Here is a 20902-nt window from a genome sequence, read left to right as displayed (position 1 = left end):
TAAGCAGCCTATAGAGGAGGAGGAGGGGAAGAGGCCTTGAGAGAATAAGAGGGGAAGGAGCAGAGAGAGGATAGGAGAGTGTTTTGTCAAGTTTTTTGGGGCTGTGGTCGATATGTGCAAAGAAAGATTACACAAATACTTAAAAGTATAACATTTATTAAACATAATGACAGATACACATAATGACAATATCAAGAATACTTAACTAAAGGTGCTTTTTCCCGCCATGGAGTCCTGTTTGCTGTTACGCAACATGGCACAGGTAATCACGACCAGATACTTGACTCATGGCCGTTCTGGGTGAGACTAAGCCAGTATAGGATTTGGCTGTGGTAATATAGAACTTGAATAGCCCACCCCCAGCCAACTCCCTTGGCAATATGACCCCTCAAGGACTTGACCAGTTAATACTAGCATTCCTTTGGTATAAGGTAAAGCTATGCTTATGTCCTCATATGGCTCCTTGACCAAAATTTGGAGGCCTAGAATGCATTAGTGAGCCACATTATTAATAAGGAAATATGTAATATGCAAATTGCCCAACAGAGGGGAAGGAGCCTACAGAGCATGAGGAGGGAAAAGAGCCTAAAGAGGATGTAAGGGGAATGAGCCTAGAGAGGAGGGAGGAGGGGAAGAAACCTAAAGAGGATGTGAGGGGAATGAGCCTAGAAAGGAGGAGGAAGGGAAGAAACCTAAAGAGGATGTGAGGGGAGCCTAGAGAGGAGGAGGGGAAGGAGCTGAGAGGAGGAGGAAGGGGGGGAAGGAGCCGAGAGGAGGAGGAAGGGGGGAAGGAGCCGAGAGGAGGAGGAGGGGAAGGAGCCTAGAGATGTTTGGAAGGGGAAGGAGCCAATAGCAGATGAGGAGGGAAAGGAGCCTAAAAAGAATGGAGAGGGGAAGGAGCCTAAAGAGGATGGGAAGGATATGGAGCCTTAAAAAGGATAATGAGCAGAGAAAGGATAAGAGAGGAAACAACCTAAAGAGGATAAGAGAGGAGTATATCAGGGTGTGCTTCTTCCACACATGAAAGCTGTGATGTCCAGCAACATTCATATAGAAGACATTTCCTAAGAGTTGTGTGGTACAGGAAGACAGGACTTCAGACAGTAACAGTAACTCACTCAGGACAGGAAAGTGGCTTCTTCCCCAAGTGAGATCTCTGATGTGTGTAAAGATGGGACTTCTGTGAAAAACATTTCCCACAGTCAGAACAAGAATACAGCTTATTTCCCGTGTGAGATCTTTGATGTGTGTTAAGATTGGATTTATCTACAAAACATTTCCCACACTCAGGACAGGAATATGGCTTCTCCCCTGTGTGCAATCTTTGATGTGTGTAAAGATTAGACTTCTGTGAAAAACATTTCCCGCACTCAGGACAGGAATATGGCTTCTCCCCCGTGTGAGATCTCTGATGTGTGTAAAGAGTATATTTATCTGAAAAACATTTCCCGCACTCAGAACAGGAAAGTGTCTTCTCCGCTGTGTGAGATCTCTGATGTATGGAAAGACAGGACTTACGTGAAAAACATTTCCCACACTCAGGGCAGGAATATGGCTTTTCCCCCGTGTGAGATCTCTGATGTGCGACAAGGTTTGCTTTTTCTACAAAACATTTCTCGCACACAGGACAGGAATGCGGCTTCTTCCCTGTGTGAGATTTCCTATGTCTGTAAAGACCAGAAATATGTGAAAAACATTTCCCACACTCAGGACAGTAATATGGCTTCTCACCCGTGTGACACCTCTGATGTGCATGAAGATTGGACTTCTGTGAAAAACATTTCCCACACTCAGAACAGGAAAGTTGCTTCTCCCCCATGTGAGATCTCTGATGTTTGCAAAGGTTGGACTTTTGTGAAAAACATTTCCCGCACGCAGGACAGGAATACGGTTTTTCCCCTGTATGGGATCTTTTATGCCTATTAACTTGGAATGTAGAATGGAAACACTTCCCGCACTCAGTACAGGAAAACCTCTTATCTGTTGGAAGGACGGCACCGTCCCTCACAGTCTGAAGTTCCTCAGGATAAGAGGAATACGATGGTCCATCTACACTGTGTGGTGCCGGATGGACATTTGAGGTAGTCGGGTTTTCTCCTGGACTATACTGTGTGATGTCCTCATCTTCTACTTTACAGTCTGGAGACAAAGTGAGACAATCCTCTGAGGTTTTCCTCATCTCCCGTCCATCTACTAAAATAGAAATAAAAAAATTATTACTAGACATGAGCAGATTGGTTCCCCTAAACCAGGACTCCGCCCACATCAGGCAGCTTTGTCTCTGAGAATCTTAAGATTCCCCCCTCAAGGTAACTAGTAAATTCATTCATGAACCTTAGTCAGAGAGTGAGGAAACAACGAGAACTGTCTTTTATAGGAGTGACAGTGATGAGGGGATTATAGGACGAGTGTCCCCACCCCCTCTATCACTCATTGCCATCTTCCTAACACAAAAAGTCCTGCACTTCCTTATTTAGTCCATGATTTAGTCATGAATAACAGCGGGGCTGAGCCCAACCAGAGGTCAGGGAGTGAGGATGGGGGGGAGAACAACCAAGATGAATACTGGACTGATCCTGAAGGCCATCATCATTGGGTTATTGACTCCTCCCTCATTATCACTTTCTGTTTAAGGTTCCAAAGTTTGAGGATGTTATCACATTATTATCACCATGTAAAAGTCTGTACTCCAATCAAATCATCAGATATAAAATGTCCAGCTTGTGGAAAATGAGTGCAAAAGTAGTAAGGCCTATGTAATCTACAGCTTCTTATATAGGATACAACATTTAGGACTAGAAGTATCAGAATGATGTAAAATAGTGCAGGGATCAGGACTCAAATGATTGTTTTTCAGTAATTAGTAGAAGCTTAAATGTTTCCATGAGACAAGTTGCAGAGATTCCACACCGCTGCCTCCCATCTCCTGAGACTGCACTCAGTGACTTGGGTCTGAGACTATACAGACATATCCCTCCACCCGACACAGCCAGCAAACAGAGCAAGTAATCCTGGGAGAATTGTTCTGTCAGAGATCTTGCTAGGCCCAGGTATTGGGTCGAAGATCCAAAACTCCTAACCCTACTGCCTCTGTTGAGCAATGTCTGTGGTGAGAAATCTACATTTTGCTGCCAGCTGAACCCCAGAATCTCCATAAATCCAGTCTAGATACATAAATTGTGTCTGCAGCACAGAGAATGAAGATTATCCGAGAGAAATACAGGAATATAGGACGGGGAACACAGCTCAGGAAAGTGACCAGGGGATTACAGGCTGATATCACCCAGTCCCCGCCCTACTCTGGAGCAATCAGTGAGCAGTATGGGTGGAGGAATGTGTTTAGTGTTAATGACCCACCTGTGCTGATCTCTGTAGGAGTGTCCTCCTCTATAAATGTCCTCGTTATTCCATCCTCCTCCATAGACTGCTGATCATCCCTCACATACCTCTCTTCTTCTTCTGCTTTAACCTCACCTTTAAAATCTCTCAGGTTTCCACTCTGAATATAAAAAAAATGACATCAGTGGTAACAATGCATATAATGTACAGATCCTAATGATACTATCAGTGATTCCTCATCTATCAGAGTTCCTCATCTACCTGATGATGGTGAGGGATGGTGTGACCTTCTCGTGTGGAATCTAAGGAATACAGAGGACGGGGACATCTCTCTGGTGGGTTCCCATTACTGGATCCATCTGTAGGAAACACACACACTGACTGAATACATTGTTTCTATGTGTTTATCAGATGATGGGGGATCTAGGTGGACCCTCCGTACTGCTCTCTCCTTTACAATAAAGTCTCCTCTTACCCGGTGATGTGAGGGGCGGCTGATTGTCCATCATGATGTCCTTGTAGAGATCCTTGTGTACTTCTAAATACTCCCACTCCTCCATGGAGAAATAGACAGTGACATCCTGACACCTTATAGGAACCTGACACACACAATGATACAGTCACCATCCAGACACATCCCTTGTCTGTTACTGGATAATGTCCCAGAATTCCCAGCACCGCTCACCTCTCCTGTCAGCAGCTCCATCATCTTCTTGGTGACTTCTAGAATCTTCTCCATGTTGTGTCTCTCAGGTTTTAGGGAGTCACATGGAGGCACTGTGATGGTCATATGAACACTTGACTTCAGAAGAGGAAATCTCTGTATTGGGGAACCAATATGGATATCATGTTAGAATCCCAGAAACCTCCTCACCTCTCCGGTCAGGTCTGTTTTTCATTAATAGAGATAAGAGTGATGTCATGTGACCTCCCAGAATCCTTCACACCTCTCCGGTCAGCAGGTAGATGATCTCCAGGGTGAGGTTTAGTATCTTCTCAGTCATGTGACCCCGGTCCTCCTCCATCCTCATTGGTGCCATCATTTGATCTATACAGGTCTCTTTATAGACAGATAACTTTGGGAAACGAAAGTAAGAATTATTTGGATGGTATTGGTCACACAATAAAAGGGTGTGGATGTGAGGGGGGGGAGTAGGAGGGTTGTTGTACATTTAACCACCTCAATACTGGACACTTTCACCCCCTTCCTGTCCAGTTTTCAGATTTCAGCGCTTTCACACTTTGAATGAAAATTACTCAGTCATGTAACATTGTACCTAAATTAAATGTTTATCGTTTTTTAGAAAGCTAGAGCTTTATTTTGGTGGTATTTATTCCCCACTAGTTTTTAATTTTTTTGCTATATAAAATTAAAAAATTCACACATTTTGGAAAAAAAAAAACAAAAAAAACACATTTTTTCTGTTATAAAATTTTGCAAATAAATGATCTTCATAAATTTAAGCCGAACTGTATTCTGATACATTTCTTTGTTAAAAATATCCCAAATCAGTGTATATTATTTAGTCTATAGGAAAGATATAGAGTCCACAAACTAGAGTTGCATGATTAATCGTTAAAAGATCACAATCTCAATTCAACCCCCCTCTCATTGCTAATCAGCTGTTTTTTGGAAAGTAGACAGTCCAAGGTGTTAAGTAAGAGGTATGGTGAGTTGTATTTTTTTCACAATTTAAAAAAAAAAGCAAATCATATTTTTTATTCCTCCCAAATATGGGGGTACCATATATGTGAGACTTTTTCACAGCCTAGATGCATAGAGGGACCCAAAATCCAAGGAGCACCTTTGGGCTTTCAAGGAGCATAAATAATGCATCTAATTTCCTGACTACCTATTAGGGCTGGGGAAAATATCGATTTGAATCTTGAATCGAGTTGAGAGGTCAAATGGATTCAAAATTTCACAGGACCAGCGCTGACATTGCGCCGGTCCTGAGGAGCAGTGGGCAGGAGTTTTTAGGGGAGGCCGCGGCTTCGGCCCAGTCCGCGAGGCGGGACGCCGCGGGCTAGGCGGAAGCCACGGCCTCGCCTAAAAACCTGTGCCCACAGCTCCTCAGGACCTGCGCGGTGTGCATCAAAAAAAAAAAAAAAAAACTCGATTCAAGTCGTGAATCGAGTTTTTTTTAAACAAAATCACAGATTGTTTTTTTGAGAAAATCACCAGCTCTACTACCTATCACATTTTTTTGAGGCACTGGAGCACCAGGTCAGTGGAATTACAAAATGGCCCCATGTATTTAATATGTATTGTCATAGTGTCTCCCGGTGTTAGTTCTCCTGCAACCCGCTCTAATGAGCTGACTGGGGCTGACTGATGCTGGTTGAGATCCGTTTGGTAGTGAAAAGCTCCTTGGGGGATGTAGAGAAGTGTTTGCAGAGTGGGGATAGGTCCGCCAGCGAAGGGCCCCTGTGCAATGCACAGAACGATCGTCTGGGGGGATGTGTTCACTCTGCAAAGACATTATCGGTTATGAGCGGATGTACTCTCGTGTCAGCCCTGTGTGCCTGATCAACACATTTGGGGGGCCGTGGCGTGCCCCAGCAGATAATCTCCTATCCACAGGGATGGTAGTATAATCCAGGTATACTTTATTCTCTGAACAATGCAGAATAAGGATTCATGCCAAATGGTAAAAACGGGAGTCTATGAATTGTTATGGTCGGGGACAGCGTTCCATGATTTCAAGCCATGGGGCTTATGATAGCTTACAGAGACAGGGGGCGAGAGGTTGTACACGCTTCCCCCTGCCAAGCCACGCCCATAAGACTCCCCTAGTCATTGTTCATTGGCTGTTGTATAACCCCCTCCTGTTTGAAGGAATGCCTGTGATTAATTGGTCGATTGTGAAACCATCAGGCTCTATTGTTTAGATGAATAAAGTTTGCTCCCAGGATCAGTTCAGTTGGTCGGGCGATGGAGCTGAGGATGTAAGATGGTGGTCATGTCTCTGTTACTTGGGATGATACGGGAAACAGGGGCGTATTAAGATGCATTATACCAAAAGGCTGAAAGGGCGCGTATTAGCACAGGTGAGATTGATTACGTATAGCGAATTTTCCACTTCACTGTGAGAAGCTCCGCCTTGGCTCCTCCCTCAGTACCAGTGAATATTATAAAAGAAAAGGATTAATGCACTCCCAGCATTCTCCTTTTTTTCCTCATACCTCATGGTCAGTGAATAGTGGTCGAACGTCCCTTACCTCTGCAGTCGGCAGCTTCCAGCTGGGTTCAAGCCTCTCCCAGATGCAGTCATTATTCTTGGGCAGCTAAATGCGCTGATAAGATAGGGAGTCCTTTTTGTGGGTCTTTTGGGACAGCCGTTGTCTCTCAACTAAGAGCTCCTATCTGCATTTATATACTGGCATTTGCTCAAGCCTGCAGCAGAGAAAGCGGCACCACCCATTTTTCACTTATCCTTAGCCTTCCATTTCTCCCTCCTGTCATCCATTCTCTCTCGCTTTCCTTTCTTTGCGTTCCTCCCTCTTTTTCGCTTTCTTCATCCCCCACCACCTTCCCCTCCTTGTGATATTGTACCTTCATTCCTGGTTACTATAGTGGGTGGCGCGCACCTCGCACCGGCTTTTCTGAGTCCCTCAGCATCTTCCTGCCCTCTCTGCGCATGCGGACATCAGGAGCCGGCTCAGTGGGCCAGGCTGAGTCGGGCGGGCCTCATAGGTCCTACTGTCGCCGGCCGCGCATGCGCGGTCTGGCCTGAGGTCTTGGTGGCCATCTTGAATAGGGGCAAATTTTACATTTTTTGTCCTTGTTTGTCAAAATCATTTTTAGAGGGCTGTATCTTCCACAAGATGTCCCTCCCCTCTCCATTGTTTATTACTGGGGGCTTTCAGCATTGCATCCTGTTGTCATCTGAGGAGGTTGCCTATGCGGGGAGCTCCTGAGGAGGACCCTGTTTTTTGCCAACGCTAAATGTAATTTCTTTTTTCCTTTCTCAGGAATACCGTTTCCTTGCTCCAGCTGAAATACCAGTCGCCAACTCCTTTATCTTTCTCTAGCTGCTTTTTCTGTCTGTTGCCTAAAATAAGCAATACGTCACCAGAACAAGACCCTCTACAACATTTAAGGTAGGGACCGTCAGCCAGGTGAGTTAAAAAAAAAAAAAAAAAAAATATAGAGAGCACTTATGCTGGTACGTTTATTTATTGCGGCCTTGTACGCCATAAGAAGTCAAAGCGGACATCAAGGCAACATAAAGAAACCTATGAAGGCCCCAACCAGATCAGGATACCATGCAAGCGGTGATGGTTCATCCGTGAAAAGACCTAGTTCTTCACATTCACCAACTCTCAAATTCCTAAATGCCAAGCATGCGGGGTCATCCCATTACCAGCCAATTGGTCTGCAAAAGCTGTTTTAGAGTCTATGCAGCAGACAAAGAGTCAGAGGGTTAACAGGATAGCTGTCCCACTCAAAGATGGGCAGGGGATACATAGCGGAACGAGCAACAGCAGTTCCAATGCAGCAAATTGCTCAATCTCCTCCAGAGAAGTTAACTCTTCCTGGCCTATCCCCGAGAGAATCCTCTCACCACGCAGCAAGTATCCCTCCTAGACATCTGGATGATGGGGGGGTCATCTGAGGATACCTCAGAAGAACTCAGCCCTCGGACTTCAACTTTTTCCTAGTTCAGCCTGTAAAGCCAGCTATTGGCTGGGAGAAAGCCGACACTACACCTGAGTAGTCAGAAGATGTACTTCCCATTTCTAAAGAAGCAGATTTCCTTCATTCGGTTTCCACTAGCATGACTTGTAATGCGACTTGGGACTGCAAAGTCGCATGAAAAGTCCTACCCCATGATTTCCAATGAGAACCCTATAGCTGTGCGATTTCAAGTCGCAGCGACTTCTGAGTAGTCCCTGCACTGCTTTGGTCCCACTTTGACGCAACTTGAGGTCCATAGACCTCAAGAATACACAGGCATTGTTTCAAGTCGCATCAAAATTGTGGCAAAATCGTGTGACTTTCAGGTCGCAATAGTGGAAACATGGGCTTACTCTGATGGATAATAATATTTTTTCCTCTTAATTGCCTAGGAAAAATTTATCCACGGTCGGAACAAGATTCTGCAATTCCAGACGGTTCGCCGGAGGTAGACGCGGCAGTGGTTCCTATAACAAAGAATTTAATCTCACCAATCGATAATTCAGCCTCAATTGAGGATCCTTCAGACAGATGAATAGACCCCAACTTAAAAGGAGCTTACCAAATGGCGGGTAAACGCCTGGAAGTCAGCAATTGCCTTATCTGTATCCAAAGCCCTGTGGGCATTGACCAAAAGCATGGAAACAGTTATTCATCAAAATGTTCCTAGGGAAAATATAGTCAAGGCTTTGGACGAATTATGGCTCTCAGCAGACTTCACCGGTGATACAATTCGTTACTTCGCAAGATCAATGGCGCTACTTGTGATAGCCATATGGGTATTTTTTTTTATGGTAAATCACTCTTTGCAGAAAGGTTACAGAAAGCCATTTCCCGCGTCACAGGAGGAAAGTCAGACTTGATTCCCCAGAACTGCAGAATTAGATGTACCCGGGATTCAGGGATGCTTACTTGCACGCACCCATAATACAACTGTAATGCCCCGTACACACGGTCGGATTTTCAGATGGAAAATGTGTGATAGGATCTTGTTGTCGGAAATTCCGACCGTGTGTGGGCTCCATCACACATTTTCCATCAGATTTTCCGACACACAAAGTTTGAGAGCAGGATATAACATTTTCCGACAACAAAATCCGTTGTCGGAAAGTCCGATCGTGTGTACACAAATCCGATGGACAAAGTGCCACGCATGCTCAGAATAAATAAAGAGATGAAAGCTATTGGCCACTGCCCCGTTTATAGTCCCGACGTACGTGTTTTACGTCACTGTCACCATCACATTCAGAACGATCGGATTTTCCGACAACTTTGTGTGACTGTGTGTATGCAAGACAAGTTTGAGCCAACATCCGTCGGAAAAAATCCTAGGATTTTGTTGTCAGAATGTCCGAACAAAGTCCGACCGTGTGTACAGGGCATTAGAAGTATCTGAGATTTTCGGTCGACCAGACCCATCTATAATTCCAGTCTCCCCTTCGGGCCCTGCACTTCCCTCAGAGCCCTCACGAGGGCTCGGATCACTATCCAAGCTTTTTTATGAGAACTGGGTCTCAGTTCTTATCACTATCCAGACGATATCCTCCTTTTATCAAAAGATCCAGCCCAGCTAGTGGAACACAGGTGGATGCTGTGGCCTACAATATCAAGATACGGTTGGATGGTAAATCAAACGAGTCATCTTTTCTCCAGTTTAGGCGCTTTATTCAACACCACAAAAGGGATGGTGTCCCTGCCATCTCAGAAAGTGTGGGCGATCATTCGGAAAGGAGAGTGAGGACATGGTCCTACATAACAGCCTCGAGCTAACTCAACTTAATAGGGATTTTTGTCTTTTTGTATCCAGATGGTCCCATGGACACATGGATACCTCAGGCACCTTTTAGCTAGAATTCCTAAAGCAATGGACCAAACTGTCTATCCCAGTCCATATATCAAGCAGGTTTGATGCACAGGAGTCTGCACTAGTGGACAAAGAGGGAGATGCCTGTAAAGCCCTGTCTATTAAGGCATGTCTTCTGGACCTCAGGTACCACAGACGCCAATGCAATAGGCTAGGAGACACATTGCAGCCAGATGTTGGTTCAAGAGAGATGGGAGTTCAATGCGGCAGACATCATCGCAAATATCCTGGAAATCCAGGCGGCTTATCTGGCATTGACAGCATTTGCCCTCTCAGATCAAGGACTAATCAGTTCTGATTTGGATGGACAATAGAGCTGCAATATCATACATACATCACCAAGGCGGAACCAACAACAGTTCCTTACTAAGGGAAGTGGAACCCATCTTTATTTGGGCAGAGGGGAATCTGAAGCCCACTTAAACACAGATGTCGATCACCTATCCCAAGGATTCCTGGATCCCAACAAATGGGCCCCACAACCGAAGTTATTCAGTTGGATTGTGGGCCAGTGGACCTTTCCTGAACTGCATCCTTTTGCTACAGCAAACAATGCCAAGCTGTGGAGGTTTATTTCACATCTACCTCACCCTTGGGCAGAAGCAATAGATGCCCTATCAAGTCTTTGGACATGCAATCTAATTTAGGCCTACTCTGGCCTCCTACCTCAAAAATTCTCTCGAGACTTGCAATATCAACAATAAACGGTGATCACAGTCCTGCCATATTTGCAGGGAGACCCATGATCCCCTAGGGCAATATTTCTTAGTATCCAGCCTCCGGTAAATATTTCTCTGATACCCTTTCTTCTGGCTCGAGGCATCACACCCATCAGAATCCTCACAGATTGAACCTTCACATTATAATGTTAAAACAGAGGCTTTAACCATCAAAGCACAGGAGCCTTCAATGAACAATGCGTGTGACAAGGTTTGGAATGTTTAGATCTTTCGCGAACGGCCAAACTTCAATCCTGATGTACCCTCTTCCTCCCAACTCCTTGACCTTCTGCAAGCAGACCTTGATTTAGGATTAGGATTAAGCAACCTAAAAAGGTACAGCTGGTGGCAAACTCTGCTGTGACAAGAGATGGGCCGAAGATCCTTTAATAATCAAATTCTTCAAGACAGTCAAGAAGATAAGCCCACCCATTAAAGCAAATCTTTCCCACTTGGGATTTATCTTATCACTCTGGAGCCCTTATCCAAACAGCCTTTTGCCCCATCTGATTCAGCATCCTTGTGAAATCTCACTTGTGGAAACTATTTTTCTTTGTGGCAATGGCATCGAGCTGGGGAGTATCAGAACTTCAGGCTCTGGGATCAGAAGACAATAATATTTTTTGTACTCGGATAGAGTGGAACTTAGAACAGTACATGGATTCATCCCTAAGTTCTCCTCTTCCTCTACTATCTCCGAGCCTTGGGCCCTGCCAATCTTTTCAGATCCAATTTTTACCTTCTTCACAAAAGCGATATTACTTCGGTACTAAGACACTATCTTCAAGCCACAACTCCCTTCAGACTTTCATCTAACCTATTTGTAATACTCAAAAAAAAAAAAAAAAAAAGACAGGGGCCAAGAAGCATCATCTGGGGCCCTCCGGCCATTCCGGAACTGCAGTATCCATCATGCCTAGATCAGAGCTTTACAATGCCTCATGGGACATGTGGTTCTGTTGCAGCTGGGGAGCCATAGTTTGCAGATCCCTGCTCTAGTACATTAGTTTAATGGATAATCAAGTTGGTTAAGAAGGTGTACAGGGGTAGGGGACTGCAACCCCCTCTTCAGTTGGGCTGTAAGCCACCTGGTTGTTTTCTGCTTCTTGGATGGCCACAGCAGACGTATCCATCAAAACGATCTAAAGGGTTGCATCAAGGTCACCCCAACATGCGTTTATGAGACGTTACAGAGTAGACCCGGCAGCTTTCTCATCTGTAGAAACTGGCAGACAGGCTATCAGGCCGACATTTGCCTATTTTACATTTTTTTTTCTTCAAATAAATATTTTACTATGCATAATCCCACCCATTTCAGCTAGTTATTTGTCACAGGTATGCTGCCATGGAGGCACCAGGAAAACAGAAAATTGTTTCATACTTACCGTAATTTTCTTTTCCTGGCGCCTATCCATGGCAGCATACAATCCCACCCTCAGTACGCTATATTACGTAAAATGTAAAAATGTACTAATCCTTTTATCTTATAATATTCACTGGTCCTGAGGGAGGAGCCAAGGCGGAGCTTGTCTCAGGTATGCTGCTATGGATAGGCACCAGGAAAAGAAAATTACGGTAAGTATGAAACAATTTTCAGTTTTTTTTTTTTTTTTTTTACACAAAGATGTCAATTTAACCCTTTCATGACTAAGCTTATTTCTGACATTTTCAAAATCTGTATTTTTTGCTAGAAAATTACTTAGAACCCCCAAACATTATGTATATTTTTTTAGCAGAGAATCTAGAGAATAAAATGGCGATTGTTGCAATATATTATGTCACACGGTATTTGTGCAGCGGTCTTTTAAACGCAACTTTTTGGGGAAAAAGACACTTTCATTAATTTTCAAAAGACGAAACAGTATAGTTAGCCCAATTTTTTGGTATAATGAGAAAGTTGATGTTACGCCGAGTAAATAGATACCAAACATATCATGCTTTAAAATTGCGCACACTAGTGGAATGGCGACAAACTACGGTACCTAAAAATCTCCATAGGCGACATTTAAAAAAAATAATGGTTACCAGGTTAGAGTTATAGAGGAGGTCTAGTGCTAAAATTATTGCTCTTGCTCCGACGATCGCGACAATACCTCACATGTGTGATTTGCACACCGTTTACATATGCAAGCCCAACTTCCGTATGCGTTTTATTTATTGCGCGAGCTCGCGGGGACAGGGGCACTTTAAAAGGTTTTTTTTTTTAATTTCATTTATTTTTATTTTTTTACATTGTGTTTTTTTAAGAAAAAAAAATAAAAATTTGATCACTTTTTTTGCTGTCACAAGGAATGTAAACATCCCTTGTGACAGTAATAGGTGGTGACAGGTACTCTTTATGGAGGGATCGGGACCCCAAATCCCTCCTTTGCACTTCAAAGTATTTAAATCGCCCAAAATGACGATTCTGAATACTGTATATTTTTTAAAAACAGGCACCATTGGCAGCCGAGTAAACAGGAAGTGACGTGACTTCCGTGTTTACAGAGAGAAGACCAGTCTCTCGCTAGCCGCCGGAAGTGGCGGATTGATGGATCGGGACTCCCGGTGGGACGGGAAGCCTGATAAGAGCGGTGGAAGGCAGCGGGAGGGGGGGGGGATGTCCCCTCCCGCTGCTCCGGGATAACAACCGAGCAGCTCTTAGCCGCATCGATTGTTATCCCTGGATAGCCAATCGCCGGCTCTAAAAAATGGTACCATATGGTACCAGGATGATGCCTGCAGCTGCGGGCATCATCCCAGTATAACCCCCAAAAGCCGAGGCTGCTTATCTGCATACACTCGGCGGCAAGGGGTTAATAAGATAATTCTCACACACAGCATGGACATACTTAGAATGACACCCCAAAACGCATTCTGCTACTCCTTCTGAGTATGGTGATACCACATGTGTGAGACTTTTTCACTGTCTGAACTGATTATATACCGGACATTATGCTCAATTCACTAAGTGATATCTACCGCTTTAAGAACTGCGGTAAAATAGCGCTTTTTTATTTTTTCGTAATTCACTAAAAAAAAAATGCTACTAAAATACAGCATGAGCTATTTTATTAAGTGATGCGGTATTTTAGTAGTTAAAGCTTGTGGTAATTTTATGCTGGTTATAGCCAGCGTCCTTAACAAGCAGTAAAGAGCTGGTTGTTAAGGAGTCGTCAGCCGCTGGCATCCTTAACAACCAGTAACTGTCATGGCTGTTAATGATTGGATGGCTGCCATGTTCATAACAACCATGAGTCATCTGCTGTCAGCGGGATTTCCCACTGACAGTAGAATGTGAACAAGAGAATTTCCAGCCATTTTAGAAAACAAAATGTATAATGTTTGGGGGTTCTAAGTAATTTTCTAGCAAAAAAAAACTGTTTTTAAATTGTAAACAACAAATCTCAGAAAGAGGCTCGGTCCTTAAAGGGGTTGTAAAGGTAAAATTATTTTTTTTTTAAAAATAACAAACATGTCATACTTACCTTCACTGTGCAGCTCGTTCTGCACAGAGTGGCCCCGAACCTGCTCTTCTGGGGTCCCTCGGCGGCTGTTTCAGCTCCTCCCCGCAAGCATTAACCACCTTAATGTGAGCTCCCTCGCATGGTGGTGAGTGCTTGCGGGCGCGCTCCCGTGATACAGCCGGAGGCTATAGCCGCTCACTGTATCACTCGGCCCCGCCCCCCCCGGCGCGCCGCGTCATCGGATGTGATTGACAGCAGCGCGAGCCAATGGCTGCACTGCTTTCATTCCATCCACTGCAGCCAATCAGCGACCAGGCTGAGCTGCAGTGGAGATGACGAGGACGAGGAGCGAAGATTCGAGGCGTCAGGTAAGTAAAACGGGGGGGCTGGGGGCGGCGGTATTGTCAAAAGTTTTTTCACCTTAATGCATAGAATGCATTAAGGTGAAAAAATTTTTACCTTTACAACCCCTTTAAGTGGTTAAGGTGACCGTACACTACACAATCTTCTTCTACAATCAGCTTTTGATCTGCCAAGAATTATATAATGTAAGGGCCTGCACATTTTATTTAAAGATTGTACAATCAGATTGTGTAGTGTATGGCCACATTAAGCCCCTGTCGGGGAGAAGCGCATTAAGGCTGCTTTCACAGGGAGGCGATTTACAGTCACTATAGTGCTAAAAATAGCGCCTCGCCTGTCACGCCAGTGTGAAACCCGAGAGCATTCACACTGGAGCGGTGCGCTGGCAGGACGCTAAAAAAAAAAAAAGTCCTGCAAGCTGCATCCTTGAGGTGCTGTAGGAGTGGTGTATACACCGCTCCTACAGCGCCACCTGCCCATTGAAAACATTGGGCAGTGCCGCCGTAGTGGCGCTTTGCTGGCACTATTAACCCTTTTTCGGCCATTAGCAGGGGGTTAAAAGCGCTCCGCTAGCGGCCGATAAGCACCACAAATACTATGGTAAAGCGCCGCTAAAAAAAAAAAAAAAAAAAGGCGCTTTACCACCGACGCCCCAGTGTGAAAGTAGCCTAAAGGAGTAGGAGAGGGTCTGTTTCTACATTCTGGCGTTGTGAGTTTGCACTACTTGCAATAAAGCTTGTTGAATAGTAAAGCAGACTTTTTAGCTTAAATGTTATGCTATGCTGCCTCTTCCCCCCCCTCCCCCCCTCTTACAAATACAATATTAGCTCTTGGGGGTGCAGAAATGTATACGTTCCATTGTGTTTATTTAAAATGATAGTTTGTCTCAAAGCTTGTGTGTCTTAAAGTGGAAGAAAAGTTCTGCCATTAAAAGAAGAGACATGCAATTTCTTTTCTACAATAATATACACCTACCTGCTTGCTCACAGCAATCTATGTAACGTAAGCTGAGCTGCGCATGCACAGCTCAGCTTACAGCAGCCGGGCTGATCGTGTGTGCCAGGGTGACAAGCTTTTGTGCATGAAGTAATACAAAAATGATTGTGCGAAGTCTATGAGACTCATACTTGGGGCACAGCAATCAAAGCATATTTTATGGTTAAAAGAATGCTTTCATTTTACTTAACCATGTCCCCTTAAGCCCTCCTACTGTCAATTTGGCCACACCCAATGTTCGCCGCTACACGCGCCACATTACTACTGGCCTTGGGGCACCCAAAGGTGTCCAAGGTCTTTTACAATATGTAGCGCACTACTCCCTTGGAAGCTGCGGTTAGTTCATACCTTTCTGTCAGTGGCTCTCCTTTGTCCTCCCCTGCATGAATCACATCAGCAGACAGTCCAGTAACATTAGAACATAAACTTTATTCTTTTCCTTGCAGCACGTTAGAAAAGAATTTGCAATATTTACAGTCTATGACCCCAGGAAGTATGAGTTGCCTCTTAATCTTTGGTTCCTTTACCAGAAGTTATATCCTCTTCCCTTAGTGAACTGCCTCTCTGAAACACACCTTGGTATGTGGATGTTAGAAGTACCAGGCCTCACCTGCCTATCTCAACTCCTGCAATCCTCCCAGGTCAGTTCAGGAAAAGTCCGGGCGCACCCCGATCTACTTCATCCTTTTAGCAACTGTTTCCTGCTCCGCATGTCCAGAACCATCCCAGCCGGTGACGTCTGGCCCATTGCTCCCGGAGTTTCTTTCGGTGCTTTAGCATTGATGAACCATCCAGCACTGAGGTCTCTGAACCCTCAGGCCTTAAGGTTCAAGTTCTTTTGCTATCCAGCACTGAGAGCATTACACCCCCAGGCCTTCAAGCCTGCTCCTTGCTGATCGCATCTTTGCAGCCTTTCTGGATTCCATTCCCATCTCCAACCACCCAGGAAACATGTGACCTTAGTTTTTTTATAACAGTCCCGCCTCTGCCCAAACAAAACAATGATTGGCTCAGAGCGGTCTCCAAAAACTACCTGCCACTCTGCTCCTTCAGTCCACCCACTTTCCAGAACATTTCAGAGAAAGTGATGGAAATCTTACAGGGCAGAGTGTAGGTGGCCTGAGAGCCTTCAAGCCTGCTCCTTGCAATCCTTCCAGGTCAGTTCAAGAAAAGTCCGGGTGCACCCCGATCTACTTCATCCTTTTAGCAACTGTTTCCTGCTCCGCATGTCCAGAACCATCCCAGCCGGTGACGTCTGGCCCATTGCTCCCGGAGTTTCTTTCGGTGCTTTAGCTTTGATGAACCATCCAGCACTGAGGTCTCTGAACCCTCAGGCCTTAAGGTTCAAGTTCTTTTGCTATCCAGCACTGAGAGCATTACACCCCCAGGCCTTCAAGCCTGCTCCTTGCTGATCGCATCTTTGCAGCCTTTCTGGATTCCATTCCCATCTCCAACCACCCAGGAAACATGTGACCTTAGTTTTTTTATAACAGTCCCGCCTCTGCCCAAACAAAACAATGATTGGCTCAGAGCGGTCTCCAAAAACTACCTGCCACTCTGCTCCTTCAGTCCACCCACTTTCCAGAACATTTCAGAGAAAGTGATGGAAATCTTACAGGGCAGAGTGTAGGTGGCCTGAGAGCCTTCAAGCCTGCTCCTTGCAATCCTTCCAGGTCAGTTCAAGAAAAGTCCGGGTGCACCCCGATCTACTTCATCCTTTTAGCAACTGTTTCCTGCTCCGCATGTCCAGAACCACTGTAGGAGCCACTCTGCTCCTTCAGTCCACCCACTTTCCAGAACATTTCAGAGAAAGTGATGGAAATCTTACAGGGCAGAGTGTAGGTGGCCTGAGAGCCTTCAAGCCGACTCCTGCAATCCTCCCAGGTCCTTCAATCCTCCCAAGTCCTTCAGTCCACCCACTTTCCAGGACATGTCCAGAACCACTGAAAGAGCCACTCTGCTCCTTCAGTCCACCCACTTTCCAGGACATTTCAGAGAAAGTGATGGAAATCTTACAGGGCAGAGTGTAGGTGGCCACACCCTCCTCTATTCTATCAAATCTCCCAACCAAATAAACCAACCAGCTTACACCAACAGGGTAAAACACTGGCAACTTTACCTGACACTAATCCTAACTAACTACTTAGCACACACCTAAAGGTGGTGGGCACTACAAATACTATAATCATAATGTATACTAAAAAAAAATTGCCGTGCGCTGGCAAAATGTTCGGGATTGACTCGAAGAAAAGGTGGCAATCCTAGGGAGCACTGATCATTCCCGTGTAAAATCTTACAGAAATCTTCCCTAATCCCAACCTTTAATTATCATTTCATTCCCCCCACATACAATGTCTGGAACCGACATTTACTGACATCAATAACTCCCCTCGTGGTACAGACCATAAATTCCCTCATTGTAATATACGGGGTTATTCTACATTTCCACACTATATATGTGTGTATCATCATCTGCTGGAGATAAAAGACATCACAGTGACTATGGAGGAAGAGGACGGACATGACGGGGGGTTACTGGGTGTAAATAGAAAATAAGATCTTATTACCTCCTCTGCTGCTTCATCCAGTGATGTCTCCTCTCTCCTTCCTATGTAATGTCCTTTGTCCTGTGTGTACCTGACATCACTTCCTGTCTTCCATAGAGACTTCCTGTCTGGGTAGAAGTGAGATCACCACCTTGTGGAGCTCAGAGGAACTGCAGCCCCGAAAAACATCTCGTAGTGTGAACACGGCCTTGTGCTGTGTGTGTATGTACTGTATATCCTTATAGATGGGTCATCTCCACTCCCACCAAGGGGGATAGAAATATATTACTGCTCGGGGGGGAGACATTTTGGCCCCTTTGATTTTGCAGTAAAATTGATTGCAGATTTAGTCATGTAGAACATCTGTTATATGGATACAAAGAACCCCAGCCGAGAGTAAAGGGTGGAAATGGCTCCTAAACCCCAGATTTGGGCAATTATGTCCCCAATATAAATAGAATAAAACCCGCGCTATGTGTAACAACTCAAATACCTACAAAAATAACTTATACCGGACTGCTGCTGTAACAAAGGTAAGTATTCCCTTTATCAACTAGAAGAGCATTATGTGTCACAGCGCTGTCCTATTGTGTGTGCACATAAATCATCACAAATACACTAAAATATGTGGAGACATTCATATATAAAGTGCTAGGGGCTCAAATAATATTCTCTGCAGATCTACTGCTTCCACTTTACACCTACTTCACTGATCTTATGGTGTTTATCTATAAATGAAGTAAACTGATCCATGTGCAAATTCATATACAACATAAAGTGCTTTGTGCTCAAGATGCTTGTGACAGACCTAGCCGGGAGAGAGACTTTTGGAGGGGACTGAATTCTAGCCTCTTGCTGATCGATCGGGGGCCCTTGCATTTGGGGGAATGGTGCTCTTTGTGAGCTGTATGCCTGGGGACCCTTGAGGTGGTATTACTGTGGATTCGGGTCCTTGTCCCCCAGGACACACAGACTCTGGGGACCCTGGATTTTCCATATTCCATATTGGAATAGTGGCTGATTCATAATGCTGGGACAGATACTGTTAGGAGATGCTGATGTAAATTCCAACACCTGTCTGTCTGTTGTCTGCTAAAATGTGTATTGTAAATAAGTCTACTATGGGATCTAAGAGTCATTAGATCCCCATTGTTATTTGTGTTAATTAACTCTGCTATTGTGTGAAGAAGAGTCTGTGTTGATTGTGATAATGTTGATTGGATTTTCTGAACTACAAGCTATGAGTAAGCACTTGGACAATTGTGAAACGCATTAGCCTATGATCTGTACACTCTGTCTATGATGTCCTGTATCTGATGTGTTCCTGATTTTAAAATAAAGAAACTTGGATTATTACTTCCTGGAGTGCGGCTGTCCAGATCTTCTCGTTTGCACATAGTCTCTACTAGCATGAGCCAGCACCTGGAACCTCTCATCTCTGAAGAGCAAGATCAGCTTTACACCTGGTGAGACCTAAACTAGTGCGGGGACAACTTTTGTATTGCAGTCTGGCCTAAAGGTCATGTCTGAGTCATCTAGGCTGTCTAAAGGGATTAGTTCATTAGCTCATGTTAATTAGGATACAGCTGTATTGTTAGAGTAATATGAGCAGGAGGTCTGCACCTCCACGTTGAGTGTATAAAAGCCTGTATTTTGTCAATAAAGATAGATTCCTGTTTGAACTTACATACAGTCTGCCTGGTGTTTGTTCTGAGCTATCACAACTGGGTTAGAACGGCACATAGCTGAAGTTCTAATCCCGGAACATTGGATGACCGAACCATCAGATGTTGCGATCTGCAATTTGATTCTATAGCTGCAGAGGAGTGTCGGGAGAGTGGAACCGAGCGAGCAAAGGGCCTCGTTACAATGATGTTCCCTGCAGATCCACTGCTGCCACTTTACACCTACTTCATTAACCTTATAATAAATAAACTAAAAATCAGTGCAAATTCATGTCATCATACAATATTTTGTACTCAATATAGTGTTCTCTGCAAGTCCACTGCTTCCACTTTACATCTACTTCAATGAACTTATTTTTCTCAAAACAATCCACCAACCAATGAAAAGTTCATGAGGTGTAAAGTTCTCGGTGCTCCAAACTGTGCCAGCTGTAGTGTAGCCACGCCTTCTTCCACCTCTTACACACGTGATGGTGAGGGCGCCCCCTTAGTAGTGCTTCCTCACTCACCAGAGCAATATGACTCCCAGCTTTTCATCTACCAGAGTCACCAACATCCTTCACACTCTCCTCACCTCCGATGGCAAAGGAACTGGATCCTCCTCGCTCACTCCTGAGAGTCTGCTGAGCTTTCTGTCATCTCCCTCCTAGACTCCTCCTCCGACCGCTGTTCCAGCAGGAGCTCCGCCTCTTCATACACACTCAGAGCTCCGCCTCTTCATACACACTCAGAGCTCCGCCTCTTCATACACACTCAGAGCTCCGCCACTTCATACACACTCAGAGCTCCGCCTCTTCATACACACTCAGAGCTCCTCCTCTTCATACACACTCAGAGCTCCGCCTCTTCATACACACTCAGAGCTCCGCCTCTTCATACACACCCAGAGCTCCGCCTCTTCATACACACTCAGAGCTCCTCCTCTTCATACACACTCAGAGCTCCTCCTCTTCATACACACTCAGAGCTCCGCCTCTTCATACACACCCAGAGCTCCGCCTCTTCATACACACTCAGAGCTCCGCCTCTTCATACACACTCAGAGCTCCGCCTCTTCATACACACTCAGAGCTCCGCCTCTTCGTACACACTCAGAGCTCCGCCTCTTCATACACACCCAGAGCTCCGCCTCTTCATACCCACTCAGAGCTCCGCCTCTTCATACACACTCAGAGCTCCACCTCTTCATACACACTCAGAGCTCCGCCTCTTCATACACACTCAGAGCTCCCCCTCTTCATACACACTCACAGCTCCGCCTCT

At 44.9% G+C, this 20902-nt stretch overlaps 3 protein-coding genes across 3 annotated transcripts in view; 2 read left to right on the top strand and 1 right to left on the bottom strand.

Moving 5' to 3' along the window:
* Positions 1-20902, top strand: part of LOC141121849 (uncharacterized) — a 380396-nt gene that overhangs the window by 225659 nt on the left and 133835 nt on the right. The gene's annotated exons all lie outside the window — the stretch shown is intronic.
* LOC141121833 (uncharacterized) overlaps positions 1-20902 on the top strand; it is a 115292-nt gene that overhangs the window by 68221 nt on the left and 26169 nt on the right. The window contains exons 14-15 of the mRNA XM_073611549.1: positions 9828-9923; positions 15855-16049. Coding sequence (XP_073467650.1) covers positions 9828-9923; positions 15855-16049 — 291 coding nt within the window. The remainder of the gene's footprint in view (positions 1-9827; positions 9924-15854; positions 16050-20902) is intronic.
* Positions 195-18159, bottom strand: LOC141121873 (uncharacterized). Its single transcript, XM_073611631.1, has 7 exons — positions 17976-18159; positions 4287-4415; positions 4025-4159; positions 3815-3938; positions 3601-3698; positions 3358-3499; positions 195-2193 (listed from the first exon to the last, which is right to left on the bottom strand). Exons 2-7 carry the CDS (start codon positions 4380-4382, stop codon positions 1115-1117), a joined length of 1674 nt encoding a protein of 557 aa, XP_073467732.1. The 5' UTR covers positions 4383-4415; positions 17976-18159; the 3' UTR covers positions 195-1114.

Source organism: Aquarana catesbeiana, unplaced genomic scaffold (assembly GCF_042186555.1).
Source record: "Aquarana catesbeiana isolate 2022-GZ unplaced genomic scaffold, ASM4218655v1 unanchor233, whole genome shotgun sequence".
Taxonomy (NCBI): domain Eukaryota; kingdom Metazoa; phylum Chordata; class Amphibia; order Anura; family Ranidae; genus Aquarana; species Aquarana catesbeiana.
Note: the sequence above shows the minus strand (reverse complement) of the source record. Positions and strands in the feature narration are given on the sequence as shown.

What these genes read in the sequence shown, in the direction of transcription:
- LOC141121873 (XM_073611631.1), bottom strand. Translation starts at nt 4,382, where the DNA reads ATGATGGCACCAATGAGGATGGAGGAGGACCGGGGTCACATGACTGAG. An exon ending in TCTACCTGCTGACCGGAGAG is followed by an intron (nt 4,160 to 4,286) that starts GTGTGAAGGATT and finishes TCCCCAATACAG; the next exon opens with AGATTTCCTCTTCTGAAGTC. An exon ending in TCCTACAGAGATCAGCACAG is followed by an intron (nt 2,194 to 3,357) that starts GTGGGTCATTAA and finishes TTTCTATTTTAG; the next exon opens with TAGATGGACGGGAGATGAGG.